Source organism: Anopheles coustani, chromosome 2 (assembly GCF_943734705.1).
Source record: "Anopheles coustani chromosome 2, idAnoCousDA_361_x.2, whole genome shotgun sequence".
NCBI lineage: Eukaryota > Metazoa > Arthropoda > Insecta > Diptera > Culicidae > Anopheles > Anopheles coustani.
The window spans coordinates 47,230,906-47,244,949 of NC_071289.1; the positions used below are offsets into that span (position 1 = coordinate 47,230,906).

General features: G+C 42.0%; 2 protein-coding genes across 2 annotated transcripts; both read right to left on the reverse strand.

Annotated features, from left to right (window-relative positions):
* Positions 1-665: 665 nt before the first annotated feature.
* On the reverse strand, positions 666-4,445 carry LOC131262516 (eukaryotic translation initiation factor 3 subunit C). Its single transcript, XM_058264538.1, has 3 exons — positions 4,377-4,445; positions 3,981-4,094; positions 666-3,901 (listed from the first exon to the last, which is right to left on the reverse strand). Exons 2-3 carry the CDS (start codon positions 4,071-4,073, stop codon positions 1,088-1,090), a joined length of 2,907 nt encoding a protein of 968 aa, XP_058120521.1. The 5' UTR covers positions 4,074-4,094; positions 4,377-4,445; the 3' UTR covers positions 666-1,087.
* A 7,702-nt stretch (positions 4,446-12,147) lies between these two features.
* LOC131262554 (chromobox protein homolog 1-like) lies at positions 12,148-13,398 on the reverse strand. Its single transcript, XM_058264594.1, has 4 exons — positions 13,081-13,398; positions 12,890-13,010; positions 12,687-12,824; positions 12,148-12,617 (listed from the first exon to the last, which is right to left on the reverse strand). The coding sequence occupies exons 1-4, from the start codon at positions 13,174-13,176 to the stop codon at positions 12,436-12,438; spliced, it is 537 nt and encodes a 178-aa protein (XP_058120577.1). The 5' UTR covers positions 13,177-13,398; the 3' UTR covers positions 12,148-12,435.
* Positions 13,399-14,044: the final 646 nt, after the last annotated feature.

The window sequence follows — 14,044 nt, forward strand, 5'->3', positions numbered from 1 at the left end:
CATATCCTTTCTGCTGTGGGTCTCGCTGTGCCTTCCCGCGGTCTACGCCCTCGTCAACCTCTATCCATTCCTACACGCCGTACTCCAGCCGGTTTTAACGATCCTCTACTGCGCGCTCTGCGTCTTTTCAATACTCATAGCCATCTGTTTGACTACCATATCCCACGATCCTCCTTCAGAGCCTGCCTCCTAGAATCTCTTATATCCTAACCCACCCTTTACTCCTATTTGTAACCCTCTCTCTTCGGCGGAGTTCTAGCATAAGTTGTTAAGACAGCAGGCGGACAACTTGAATACTGTCCTACTATACTGTGTACTGAAACAAACAAACATATCCTGACAGAAGCCTTTGGCAAGACCATGTTGGTAGGATTTAAGATGGTTGAACCAATAAGAGCAAAACTAAATAAATAAATCAATAGTCGACACAAAAAACTCACCTTAGAACAAACAAACAAACAAACATATCCTGACAGAAGCCTTTGGCAAGACCATGTTGGTAGGATTTAAGATGGTTGAACCAATAAGAGCAAAACTAAATAAATAAATCAATAGTCGACACAAAAAACTCACCTTAGAACTTTTTGCAAAACACACAGAAAGCTGATAACAGAATAAAAGAACAAACAAGAATACAATGGCAATCTAACTTCATACCCATGGTGTCTGTTTCAAGAAACAAAGGCTTTCTTTCGAACATATTAAAAACAACTTTGTTCGCTCCATTGGTACGGTGCCAAGTGCCACACATTGGATGGGTGCCACAAGAGGGTATACCACAAAGGATGAAGATTTTTACACCCAATGGTGGCACCGTATCGTACTTTCTTAATCACGTTCGTAAAGAACCGCTTTACAAATATGGATATAGACCGCGCAATGTGGAGCATTTTTTGGGGTATTGTAACTATTTTGTAAATTTAATGTGGTGTTTCCAAGCAACCAAACGCCGTCAAAGGTAAAGAGTAATGGATCCTCGTAACCGCAAATGCCTCTTCGAAATATATTATGATTGATGCAACAACCTTACCACGTCTGACAATGTTACAATTTCTCGTATATAGTGTCAATAAAGCTTTTCCGATGTTTAGGCTTTGCTCTGAAACTCAACGTTACGCATTGCATCGCGCTGCTGGTGCTGTTGTTCTCTAAATTCACGTTGCTGCTCCCGTTGCTGTTCGCGTTGCTCGCGCTGCTGCTCGCGGTGTTCACGTTGCTGCTCCCTCTGTTCTCGTCCTTGATGGTCACGTCCTTCACCACGGTTCTGGTTGCCACGGTTTCCGCGATTGCGGTTATCCTGGCGCCGGTTGTTATTCCAGTTTTGGTTCTGGTTCTGATTGCGATAGTTTTGTCGATCGCGGTTGTAACCCTGGTTGCCTCCGCGCTGGAAGAAGTTTCCTTGCTTCATCTCGAATATGCGCTCGTTCGCGTCGACCAGATTAGTCACTTTGTCCGCGAGCTGCATCGAGAGGGCCTGCAGGCGCGATGGTTCGGAACGGTGCATGACAATCGTCTCGGTTGGATCGTCCAGCGAAGCCATCAGCTCTTCGTTGATGATCATCTTGCTGATCACCGAGTGAACCTTACTCTTCGGCAGCTTGAACATATCCGCCAGATGGGGCACGCTAATAGACGCAAACACGTTTGAATACGTGAACAAGTAGGTGCGCAGTGATTCTTCCTTGATGAACTTCACCATCATTTCGCGCACACGATTTGCTTCAAAGAACAAATCCCACACCTTCACGTTCATCTTCTTGTTCACAATGAAGTTGGCACAAGCGTTCCAATCGCCATGGCGCATTGCCTTCGCTGCCGCCACCACATGCTCTCGCATCGACTCCGGAGGACCAACGAGTGATTGACGCTCGGAAGATCGAAGCTGCTGGTAGAAGGTCTTGCTGATCATACGGCGTCGGGCATCGAACTCGTGAGCGGCCATGTACGGAATCTCCAGCAACATGGCCGACACGAGGTACACACATTCCAGCAGTTCCAAATTTATGTGCATGTGGAACGGCATCTGCCGTTGTTTCTCCACTTTTTCCTGCTCCAGCGAACGCTCGTGCTGACGCTGTGGTACCAATCCCTGGGCAAGCAATTCCTTCGGCTTGCCAGTCATCATCAGATCGACCAGGCAAAGGTGAGCATCTTTAATGTTGCCGTGACGGAACGCACACAGTCCCAGGTTGGCCATCATGCGATTGTAAAGTATCTGCGTAGATGGATCGGAGTGGTGAATCGTTTCCTGCAGATGCGACATCAGCACGAGATCACGAGCCTGGAACCAGTTGTCGTGCAGCGCATGGTGGAAAATGTGCGAAAGAATCGCACGGGTGCGCAGACGATCCGTCTGATCCTTCGCATAGATGTAGCGACAAAGCTTATCCATCTCCTCCACCGAAGTGACCGTGTTGGCCGGCAGTTGGCCCTTCCGCTTCTTCAACACATTCGGATCGAACTTGTAGTAAAGATGATCAATTTTGCGCAGATAGATGCGACAGATTTCCGTTTCGTTATCTAGACGCTCTACATACTTCACGACTTGATCGATAATGTTCGTCACCGTGACTTCGTCCTTCAGCCGATCAACGTATTCGTTACTGTGCGGGTCACACTCTTTCAGCAACTTAGTAAACTCATCATCCAGACGTTCGACGGCGGTCAACATACAACCACGTATTTTGTACGGGGCCGTTTCATATTCTTCTAGCTCATCCAAAATCGACTCGGAAAGATGAACTTCCTCATGCTCCAACAGCAATTCCAAGAGTGCTTGGATTTCCTCTAACAGCTTACTCCAGTGCTCCAACTTCATAGGGCCGGATACCTTTGGATTGTAATCAAAGATAGCCGAAACGATGTTGAAACGAATCTTGGCCGCCACTGCCGGGCCCAGATTATTCGCCTCGGCGATGACACGCAGCTCACGTAGAAATTCAATCTGCAGCTTACGATCGGTACGCTTCTTGCCGCGAGCGGCCATCACCTCGTTCAACTTATTGACAACCAACTTGGTGTCAATTTCGGCATCCTTGGCGAACATTTTGGGCTGCTCAGATGCGCCGGACCTCGATCCGTTCACCACCTTCCAGCCTTCCTCTTCCTCTTCGTCATTTTCGTCAAACGCTTCTTCCGGTTTCGGCTTCCTAATTTTTTTGGTCAACGAATCGGCGGTCTTCTTCTTTTTCTCTTTCTTAAATGCGTCCTCCCCGAGGGCGCCAGTTGGAATAGCTGCTGAATCATCCACATTCTTCTCAGGCTTTTTCAGGAAACGGTCGCGAAGAGTCTGATACTTGGAGTCCTCATCCGAAGATGTGCTATCCGAATCGGAATCACTACCCCAGTCGGAAGAATCCGAATCATTTGCCGTTTTAGCCTGTTTAGGTTTTTCGGGATCTTTTTTGAACGACACGGCCTTCGGAACTGGAGCTTGCTCTATCTTTTCGTCCTCGCTTTCAGAATCTTTCTCCTCGTCGCGCTCGTCATCTTCGTCTTCTTCCGCGAAATCCTCCGGGGCCGCACGGAACCGGGTCATATCAGACTCGAAATCTTTGATGTACTTGCGGAACTTTTGACGCAGCGTACCGAGTGCCTTGTTGTTATTCTTTGACAGACTCTTGCGATTGTCCTTGTCGTCCCAGCTGTCATTGATAAAATCTTCCAACTCGGCGAGGGCCCGAACGACAATGCGAGGAGTAACGCCATTCTCCTCCTTCATTACAACCGGTAGGGCTTTAGTGTAGGCACGTACAAACTCCTCAAAGCTGGTCAAAACACTCGACATGTCTTTGATCTTCTTGTGGTTCCGTATGCTCTTAATAATGTTCGAGAGGTCCTCGTAACGTTTCTCCTTCTTCGAACGCACAACGCGTTTAACGTCCTCTTCATCATCGCTAAACTGAGGAGACAAACAAAAACCAATGATGATACGAGAGGATCATTTGGGCACTATTACGATAAGCGAAATTTTTACTTACTGTAAACTGTGCCGCTGGTTGACGAACCACTGGCTCACTTTCCGACGAGCTATCGGAATCGGAATCCGAACCACCAGCAAAAAATCGGGACATCTTAACACCTGCTGTGGACGACTAGAGTAGAATTACAGACGCAATTAGAATGATACAGTAGTAGGACTTTCTGTATATTAAACACAAATTTATCCCGGTCTTTCATTTAAGAAAAGCTCGTAACACGGCAACTTTTCTAGGTTAGGACAGGTTGTATCTGCCACGCAAAACTCCGGGTGCAGCTCTCCAGGTGCTATGTATTTTCTTCTATGTTGTCGCGCGATCCGTACGAAAATAAGGTTTTAAAAGATGGGCCAGATATTTAAAAACCCAATTCAGATAAGAAAAAGTAAGAGAACTTACTATACACAGGAATTAAAGAGATTTTAAGCCACTCTTGAAGTTGGAATGCGTCACGAACTGGTATCGTTTTCCGAAGGAAAGTTTAGTGATGGCAAAATTAAATTCGGAAGATTCGAAGACTCGATCTCTAGGTGGATTAAAAGGATTGGATCCCATTGACCGGATTCGAATCAAATATTATTCAGTTGATTCAAACTACGAAGAAGTCGAATAAGGCGGGTGACAGTGCTCCGACGCATACGATTTTATTATTTGTTAAATTGTAAGAGAAAGATGATTTTTTCCGGAAAAAAAAACCATTAGAATGTAAAGTATTGTAGAGTTCCAATATTTAGCGGTGAACAATTTAACGATGACGACTTATAACGAGTCAATCCGAAGCCGAAGGGTTTAATTAGCAGAACAGTTCAATAAGCCGAAGGTCAGACGCACGTCTTTCTTGTTCAAAGGCACACTCAAGAGCAAAGTGATTACTATCCAGGTGGGTTCATGCCGAACAAATCGCCTTGATTTTTTTAGAAAAATAAAGGAAAAATTTGACAATCGTTCCGGGTTTTGTTTATGTTTACAATTTGCTAGTTGTTTTTTCTTCTTTCCGATAGCGTAAGAATGCCGTATTTATCCTGTTCAGCTGTTTTTTGCAAAAATAACTCATGGAATGGGAAAAATGCGATATAATGAAGATATTGTCGTGTTAACAAACACGTTTCGTGTAGCATTGTAGCAACAAAGTGTTAACATATGTGCCTTTGGACGCCTGCCTCAGTAAAGTTGTGGCTAATGAGGGCAGAGTCTTCCGGTAACCGTATCAACTGGAACCAGCTGCTTACTAACGCGTCGCAATCCTTTTGTTGGTAAACAAAACCAGGAACGATTGTCAAACATTAGTTTCAAAATGGCTGCCTCGACCAGGTTTTTGAGCTCACCTCCCTTAGAACCCACCTTGGACCCACCTTGCTCAAGACCCGGTTGACAGAAATTGACATTGTTGCTGGTACTATGTAGTTCCAGCAAGAGTCCCAGCAATCTGCCATGGAAAAACTTGCTGGTACTACATGACAGCTGCAAAAAATTTGAATTTTTGTCAACCGGGTATGCTTTGTCCTGCTCACCTTATGTATTCAAACTGAATCCAGCATTTTAAGGTTACAGATAGTAATTACAGGCAAATAAAAACAATATGATTCGTTTTACCACATTGTTTCACGACTTAGAAAACATGAGAATATTTTTATCAACGTATTGAATGCTGCATAACTCCTTTCAAAACGAAATAGTTGTTGGATTAAGAACTATGACCAACAGAGCGGGTAGAAAAATTTTAAGCAAATACATCCCGGTTGACAAAAATTCAAATTTTTTGCAGCTGTCATGTAGTACCAGCAAGTTTTTCCATGGCAGATTGCTGGGACTCTTGCTGGAACTACATAGTACCAGCAACTATGTCAATTTCTGTCAACCGGGATCGTATCAATTATTATAAAAGAAAAAAACGATGAAAAGAGAACGAGTATTTTTGTTTGTTAACGCCTGGTTGGAACGACAGTTGCAGCGCATTATTTTCATCCATGGAGTAAAGTTGTCGTGTTTCAACAATATTATGGCACGGAAAAATAATAATAACAGTTTTAAACTCCATCATGATTCTAAAATATGCTATTTCGTTCTATCAATTAACTTTTTGGAGATGCTCTTCACAAATTAACTGATAATTGCTCGACAAGTTCTTGCCAATATGAAAAGTCGAGCACTTCATCGAGCTCTTTCGAGCACACCATCGTCAGCCAACCCAGAAGTGCTGGGTTGCATTTGGTATGGTATGGAGCTCGACCGTACCAAGTTTTTGGTATGGTACGGCTAATGTGGTCACGCGGTGAGTGTGTTTCTTGTTGGAGCGACCACAGCATCATGTATTTGCCCCCGATTTTTGCGGTGTTGCGGTGTGTTTAGGGTGATGGGGGGGTGTGTTTAGGGTTGCATAAAAAAAAATCTATGTCGTATTTGTTTTGCCCGTGTTCTCCCTCTCTTCGATTATTTCTCCTGCTTTGTACTTAAGCTCCGTGCTCCGTGCTGACTCAGAGAGTCTAGACAGCTGTCTGCTTCTCGTTTGCTCTTACACGCGGGGGTATTTCGTGCCTGTGGGCCTGTGGCGGTGGCGTGAAAGGAAGCGTCATATCATATTATTCTAATTGATGAGCAAACTTTTACGGTGCAATTGTCCCTGAAAGAAGGCAAGTAAAATTGATTATCGTTATTAGATGGTTTATATTTACCCATGGAACGAAGTGTTTTCCAGTTGTGCTGTCGGCTGCTCTTCTGCATGACCAGTTGGTGATTCAATATAAATAACGAAATGTTTGAATGTAAGCATAATTCAGTTTACACCTTAAAGTGCTACGCAATCCAATATCTAATAATTTTTCGAATCTAGTGCCATTACATCGATTCGTGCTTTCTTTTCCGCTTTGTGTAAAAAGTTCTCCACATTTAAATTGACAATAATTTTACTAGAGGTCGTTCTCAAATCCACCAACCAATTCGGATTTGTCACAGGTCGTTGACTTGTATCAGCTGATACCAGTGCAACCTGGTGCATCCTCAATAACTTGTCTAGATACCAGATAGTAGAGTGAGAACGACTGCTCCTTACTCTCTCATCCTTATCAGGAGTTTCCCTCTAGCGGCAATTTGTTCGACTGGTCAACTGTCATCGAACCGTTCGTGATCGATCAAGCAGCATCCAAGATCGATTAAATTACATTATTTTCATTATTATTTGTTTATTCAAACCTTGCTCTTCATTTCCATCATCATCACCATCAAACTATCCTGAAGCAATGGATCCAAAAGCGATGGAGTTATTTGTGTTTCTTTTTTATATTTGTTTGTTTTACAGCTGTGTAAATTAATTAGCAGAATGTTATTGTTAATCAGAAATACAATTCATTTGCTTTACCTACCCACACCTTGTGCTCTACACAAAATCCAATTAGAATGGACAACAATACAACAATGCAAACTCTAAGGCCGCGTCCACACGGCATCGTGTCTATGTCTGAAAAATTTGAAGAGAAGTTCACTAAACTAGAAAATCAGAATAAAGGACTTCGACTTCAAAATGAGAGGCTCGAAGCCAAACTGGATTTAGTTCTGCGCAACACTGCGACTACGAATGTCACTTTGAACACGATGGTGGCAGTCAGATGGTCTAGAGAAGGTCTCATCCGTAAGTAGACGGATTTTGAATTTTCTCCTATATCTAGCACAGAAGCACTTTTGAAGCTTGAAGATGACCTAAAAAACGTTCAATACAAAAGAAAACTGTTGGCTTGGTTGCAAAGTCAAGTCACGCGCGCAGAACCTTCCAATTGTATACACGATTCTATTGATATTATTTTTGCTAAGCTATTTTTTGCCAGTATTAATTGGTCGGGTATCAGTAGGACACCTAGGCAAGCAACGACAGGTTTGATTAATTTTAAAGAGGTGGTGAGTATTTTTAAGGAAATAGGCAGTAATGAGCATTAAAATAGTAGCTGACAAACATGTTGCTAACTTTTTGATGAAGAAACTGCAATATGCTGCAGCCAGAGTGCATATAAAAGATAACAAGAGGACATCCTGTCATACTAATAGAATTCGATTCTAAATAATCCGTTAAGTTCGGATCTTCGGAATGAATGGATCCTTCTCCTTGATGCTCTTGTGGTTCAGATGGCATATCGGTGCTATCCGAAGGATTAACGGCATGTAATTGTTGTGACACTGGAAAATAAAGCTTTGACACTAATTCAATATTACTAAATCATTATTTTCACTCACTCAATCCACTTGCCCCTGCTTCTTCATCGACTGGTAAATCGATCTTCAGGTACTTTGCGACCCTACGACTGAAATTGCCAGTTTTTTCATTCTATCAAGATCGGACATTTTGGTCCAACGCAAATTATAATTTTGCACTTTATAAACACTGGAAAACTTTGTTCACTTGTAATCAACGCAAATATGGTTTTAAATCTACCGCAAGTGATAACTAAAATCGTATTAAACAAATGCAATGTGACGTCACTTCATAGTTTTGGCACGAAGCCAAATGATGAGCAAAAGAGAAAATAAGCGCAAAAAAGACAGAAAGCGATTTAAAACGACAGACGCATGGCAACGACCGCGGGGCATGAAGAATGGGAAAACGAACGATACAAGTTCGTGGGACCCAAAGGGGGGATGCGTGATGCGGGGAGTAAATTCATGCATGGCTTACGCATACACTCGCAGCTCGGTGCCGCGGCAGAAAGTGGTTGCATACCCTTGTGCGAGTGGAAGCAAGAGAGAAAGTGCAGATTTAGAGTGAGAGGTCCGAACAATATCCGATTTTTGCGATTGGGTACCTGAACTCTCAAATTTTCTTTTTCTTTCGGACCCCCCGATATCCGCTTAACGGGGGTCGGATTACACGCACACAACGTTGAGTCAGAGGTGACATGCACACCACGCGCGCCAGACAAAAAAGAGCAAAAACATAGTTGCTCTCGTATTCCGCTCTCTACTATGTCCAGCCCCACTCTTTCAGCAATCAGCTGTTCCAATAACATAGAAAACTCAGAGCACATGACAAACAAACATAGGTCCAATAAGAATTAAGGAGATAGCACATTTGAGGCATGTTCTTTTTGCACATAGCAGAAAGCATTGAAAGAGAATCCTAAACACGCATACAATGCATATGCCTTCCGCTCCACGCACACCATAAACCGGTTTTTATTCCGCGTTAACCACAAATGCAAGACCCAATGAGGAAGAAAGAGTCAGGGCATAGCATCAATAGCAGCTATCTTGTTCTTGTCCACAGTAGAGGGTCGCGGAGGTGATATTCTCCCTACCCCTTGCCTGTAAAATGAACTGATTCGAGCAAAACCGTTCGCAGGGTAAGTTATTTCTTTATTTGTCATTTTAAAGGGTGTCCCAGAAAGTATAAGCACGATTTCTAAATTACGTTTCTGGAAAACGGATGACGCCAAACAGTTGATTCTTCGGTTGTTTGATTGTTTACATTCAAACCTACTAGATAGTGCATCCAAACTATTTTGTTAAACCGTTTCTGTTAAAATGCGAGGCATTTCCGTCAAAAAGCGCAAAAGCGTTCTGCACAAATGGTGTTCGACTCCTTACATTTCGCTAAGGAAATTGGCAAAATCGGTAGGTGTGAGTATCGGAACCGTACGAACCGCCATCCAAAAGTTTCGGGAGGAGTCCAGCTTCAAGGATACGCTTAAAAGTGGCCAAAAACCTGGTCCTATCGACCAACAGTTGAACCGGGAAAGAGCAAAAGCAATCAAGCAAAAATAGGAAAGTTCCATTCGCGATGTGGCTCAACAAATGGGTACGTTAAAAAGTAACGTCCAATGAGACAAGGCAAGATTGAATTTAAAATCGTACAAAATCCAAAAGAAATCGAAACGGACTGCAAATTAGGCTGCATGCATTAAACATCGGGCCCGGAAACTGTACGACAAGCTGCTGTGTGGTCAACCCTCATGCATCAGTTCGACGAAGAGTCGACCAAGACCAGACCAATTGAGATATTTTGGGCGCTAACGAAGGCACACTTGAGAAAACATGTTAAAGCAACGGAAAACATCAACAGTTTTCAAAAAAAGTGTAAAACCGTTCAAAAGTGTCGAAAACCGTTCACGACAAGTATGTGCTGAGCCATATCGGAGGCGACAGATAAAAAATGCGGTCATTAGAATACGATTAAATTTTTAAAATTTTTATCTTTCGCAAATAGTACTGAACAGAACCCAAACACAATTTATGAAACAAAAGTTCAGTTTCTGGAACAGGTTTTATTTTTTACCTAATTTTGAAATCGTGCTTATACTTTCTGGGACACCCTTTACTTCTTCTTTACTTCTTTCGTCGTACGTTTTACTATAGAGTAGAATGAATGGAAGAACCAAATTAAAGTAATGAGTGAAAAATGTATGAATTGGGACATGCTGAAATGCGGTAGCAATTAAGGTTATTGTAAATTCAATTTACCTATGCGAGTGCCAACTTGAGTAATGGTTCATCGGATTTCTGCTCAAGGAAGTGAGCCTTTGTGAAAATTTTCACCATTCTCATTATTGAAACAAACCGAACGGTACAGTGAATGTTATTAATTTCAAACTTGATATTTGAAATTAAATTTAAATCTGGATCTCTCTACATTGTTCAGCAATCAGCTGTGGCAATAAAATAGAAAAAAAATCAGAACACATGACACGCAAACACAGGTCTAATAAGAGTGAAAGGGATAGCACATTTGAGGCTTGCAGTATACTCTTTTTGCACATGGCCGAAAGCATTGAAACAGAATCCTCAACAAGCGTCGAGTATGCACATGCCTTCACGGGCACCATCAACCGGGTTTTACTCCACGTTAACCGCAAATATATGACCCAACAAGCTGACCCAACGAACTTCGCCTCGTCCAATAATAATAATACACTAATATAGAAAAAACATAGCATTACAATTCAAGGAAAGCCCCACTGATTTGGTGTCTGAAGATTTCGACACATAACAATAACAGATCCATCTTTAAGTCGCGGCATATCACACAAATCGAAAAAATGTTTTAGAATTTCAGTAAACGATTCACGGCTTCGTTTTCATTTTCAATACAATTAATTTTAATAATTAAAATTTGCATTGTTCTGATTTTTCAGGTTATTTCAGCTTAGATTACGGTCGAAGTTCCTTCGGTTCTTTTTCCCACGCAGTCACAATGTAATTTTCTTCAAAACCTCATTTTTCCACAATAAACTTTCTGCAAAATCCTTCTTTCGAGCAAGCTATTTGTTGTTTTCTTCCGTGATTCTTTAACTCGTTGACTGCCACGCTTATTTTGGTCATGTTTCCCTGCAGGCCAAACTTTTTCTTCATACAGTATCGCTGGCTATCATTTTTGATAGCCATGGCCTGCTGGGAAGTGCACAGGTGCTCGAAGCGCACACACACAGCTCGGCAATTGATATTTTTCAGGTTTTTTGCCTTTAACACCTTATTGTTTATTTCTATTGGCGTTATTATTAAATATATAGCGCCTCAAGATTTCTCCAATAAACGACTTACGTATTAGCAGCGTGACTGCATCCGTCTCGTTCACCCAATAGACACGCAACGACATTAAGCGAAAGAGACAACGCGATTCACATGTGATTCAATAAACAAAAACCTTCCACTAAAACAGCTTGTAACTTTTTTCATACCACAGTTATTGTAAAACCAACCACAAATTAAGCTAGACAAGAGATGAAACTATGTAACTACCAAAGGATTTGTAGGTAAGAGTTGTCATTTAGAAGATATAGTACTTCAAAAATCATGGTAGGTGGCTATCAAAAATGATAGCCATGGCCCCCAGGAAACATCACTGGCTATCAAAAATGATAGCCATGGCAGTCAACGTGTTAAACGCTTGGATGAGATCGTCACAGTCCAAGCTCTCCCCGCTAGGCAGCTCCTAATATCGTCCTCAAAACGTTCTACGCACGAACAAACGTCCTCCTTTTTTGTATGGGGATGAAACAAAAGGAGAACGTTTTTCGAGCAATCGTCCTACTTGTCCTACTCACCATACAAAACTGCTCGATGTTTGTGTCACGTAGGACGTTTTTTAGGACGATTTGCTCGAAATTGCCTAGCGGGTCTTCCAGCTCCCACGAATTTTCATCGGAAGAGTAACCCTTCCACTTTAGGAAGTACCCAACCTGAATGTAATACCATTGAAGCATAATGTGTCTACGAACATTTAATTTTTTCCATCTTTTCTACAAATTATAGAAAACTAACAAACTTTTTTTACGACAAAGTGAACGCATTTTGTACTCCGGAAAAGTAAACATTTTCATTCGCTATTTCTTTTAATATGTAAAAATTATGTGTATTTTACATGAGTGTAGATTTCGTTGCTTACACGACTTACAGCTAGTTCTAGTGGTTTGTACCGTCTATGGCCGTCGAGCAACATATTTTGAAAAAAAAATTATTAAGAGAAAAAAATATTCGCTAACTATGCATCGTCATTACTCTCTACTTTTGCTTCCTGAGTCTGCCAAGACAATCGTGATTCATAAAACTTTATGACTATCTGTGGACATTTGATATTGGCTTGCTCGGCAGGCACTAAGTCTGCATTGGCTGCATTCTTCCATCTCATCAGAAAGAAAAGTTTTCCGTTCTGATCAGTCGCTCCTAAAATGGACGTACAATTTTTACAACCAGTCGGTTTAGAAAATAGCATGTTTTACGGTTTCAACTTACCTACTATCTCTTCTGGGGTTAATCCCCGGTCAAATCCCAGTTTCTTTTCCGACGTTGGTTTTCGTTTTGCTGGAGCAGCTTTACCATCCTCCGATGCTTCTTTGAGCTTGCTTCTTCTACCGGAGCTATCCTCTTTCGCTATGTAGAGAGAAACGAAAATGTTTAATGAAATCTATTGGTTTTCTCTAGGATTCTCCAATTACCTTCTTTTTTCTTCCGAGATTCTTTAAACGCTTGGATGAGATCGTCACAGTCCAAGTTCTCTTCCGGCTCCCACGAATTTTCATCAGAAGAGTACCCCTTCCACTTTAGGAAGTACTCAACCTGAATGTAACACCAATGAAGCATAATGTGTCTACGAATATTTCATTTGGTGAGACGATGTAAAACTTACTTTTCCATCAACCACTCGGCTGTCCAAAATCTTTTCAACAGAAAACTCCACCGGCCCTTCGTCCGGTTCCTCCGTCTTCTGCTTTTTGTTGCTCATCTTACACTGTACCGCAGCGCAACGCTCTATTACCTTTGCCTTTTACGGGTAACTGAGGTTAGAATGACGAAAACCAACTGAAACCTATGAAATCAGAAGGCGTAAGCACTGATATGCCGGTAGAATGAGCTTTAACAACGTTTATTGCCAACTGAACACTATGCCTTATTACACTTCTTGGAAATCAAAGAAACAATACACAGCGAAGCCAGAATTTGCGCCCTTTCTTCTTCTTCGATTGTTCGTTTCCAGAATTGTATTTTCAGGTAAAACGATTTGACTTTTTTGACATATAGCTAGGCTAGTGATGAACCCCTGGTCAGAGCTTTACACATGCGTTTGCTTTTTGCATCTGTCAAACGAACACATTTAGGTTCATCCCAAGATAAATACACACTATATAAGGTAGCGGAATGTGGAGCATTTTGACGTCTACACTGCAAAAAATCGAAAAATAGCTTTTGACAGTATGCTGATACTCAAATTTGGCGGGAATCGCCCTTAGAAGATAAACAAACAACGCTCGAGAACCAAACAAACCGATTCTTCAATTGCTTTCGTTTTGTTTGCATGGAAAATGGTTAAGAAGCCGTCGGCCGTAGTGGGTCACCGATTTTTCGACGAAATGTATCGAAGTTTCACCTCACGTACCTTCTCTTTACTCGCATAGTTGTTCACATTCTATGCTGTTTACAGGGTTTGACAGGCCAACATACAACTGGGGCAACGTTCCTTCTAAATCGCACCTTCTTTCAAAACAATAACAAAATTGAAGTTCTAACGTCAACTGGGTTATCGATCAGCGTCACGCTGTAACTTGACACGGAGGGCGTAACCGATCAGTGTCAAAAAGGAACTTGTCGATGAA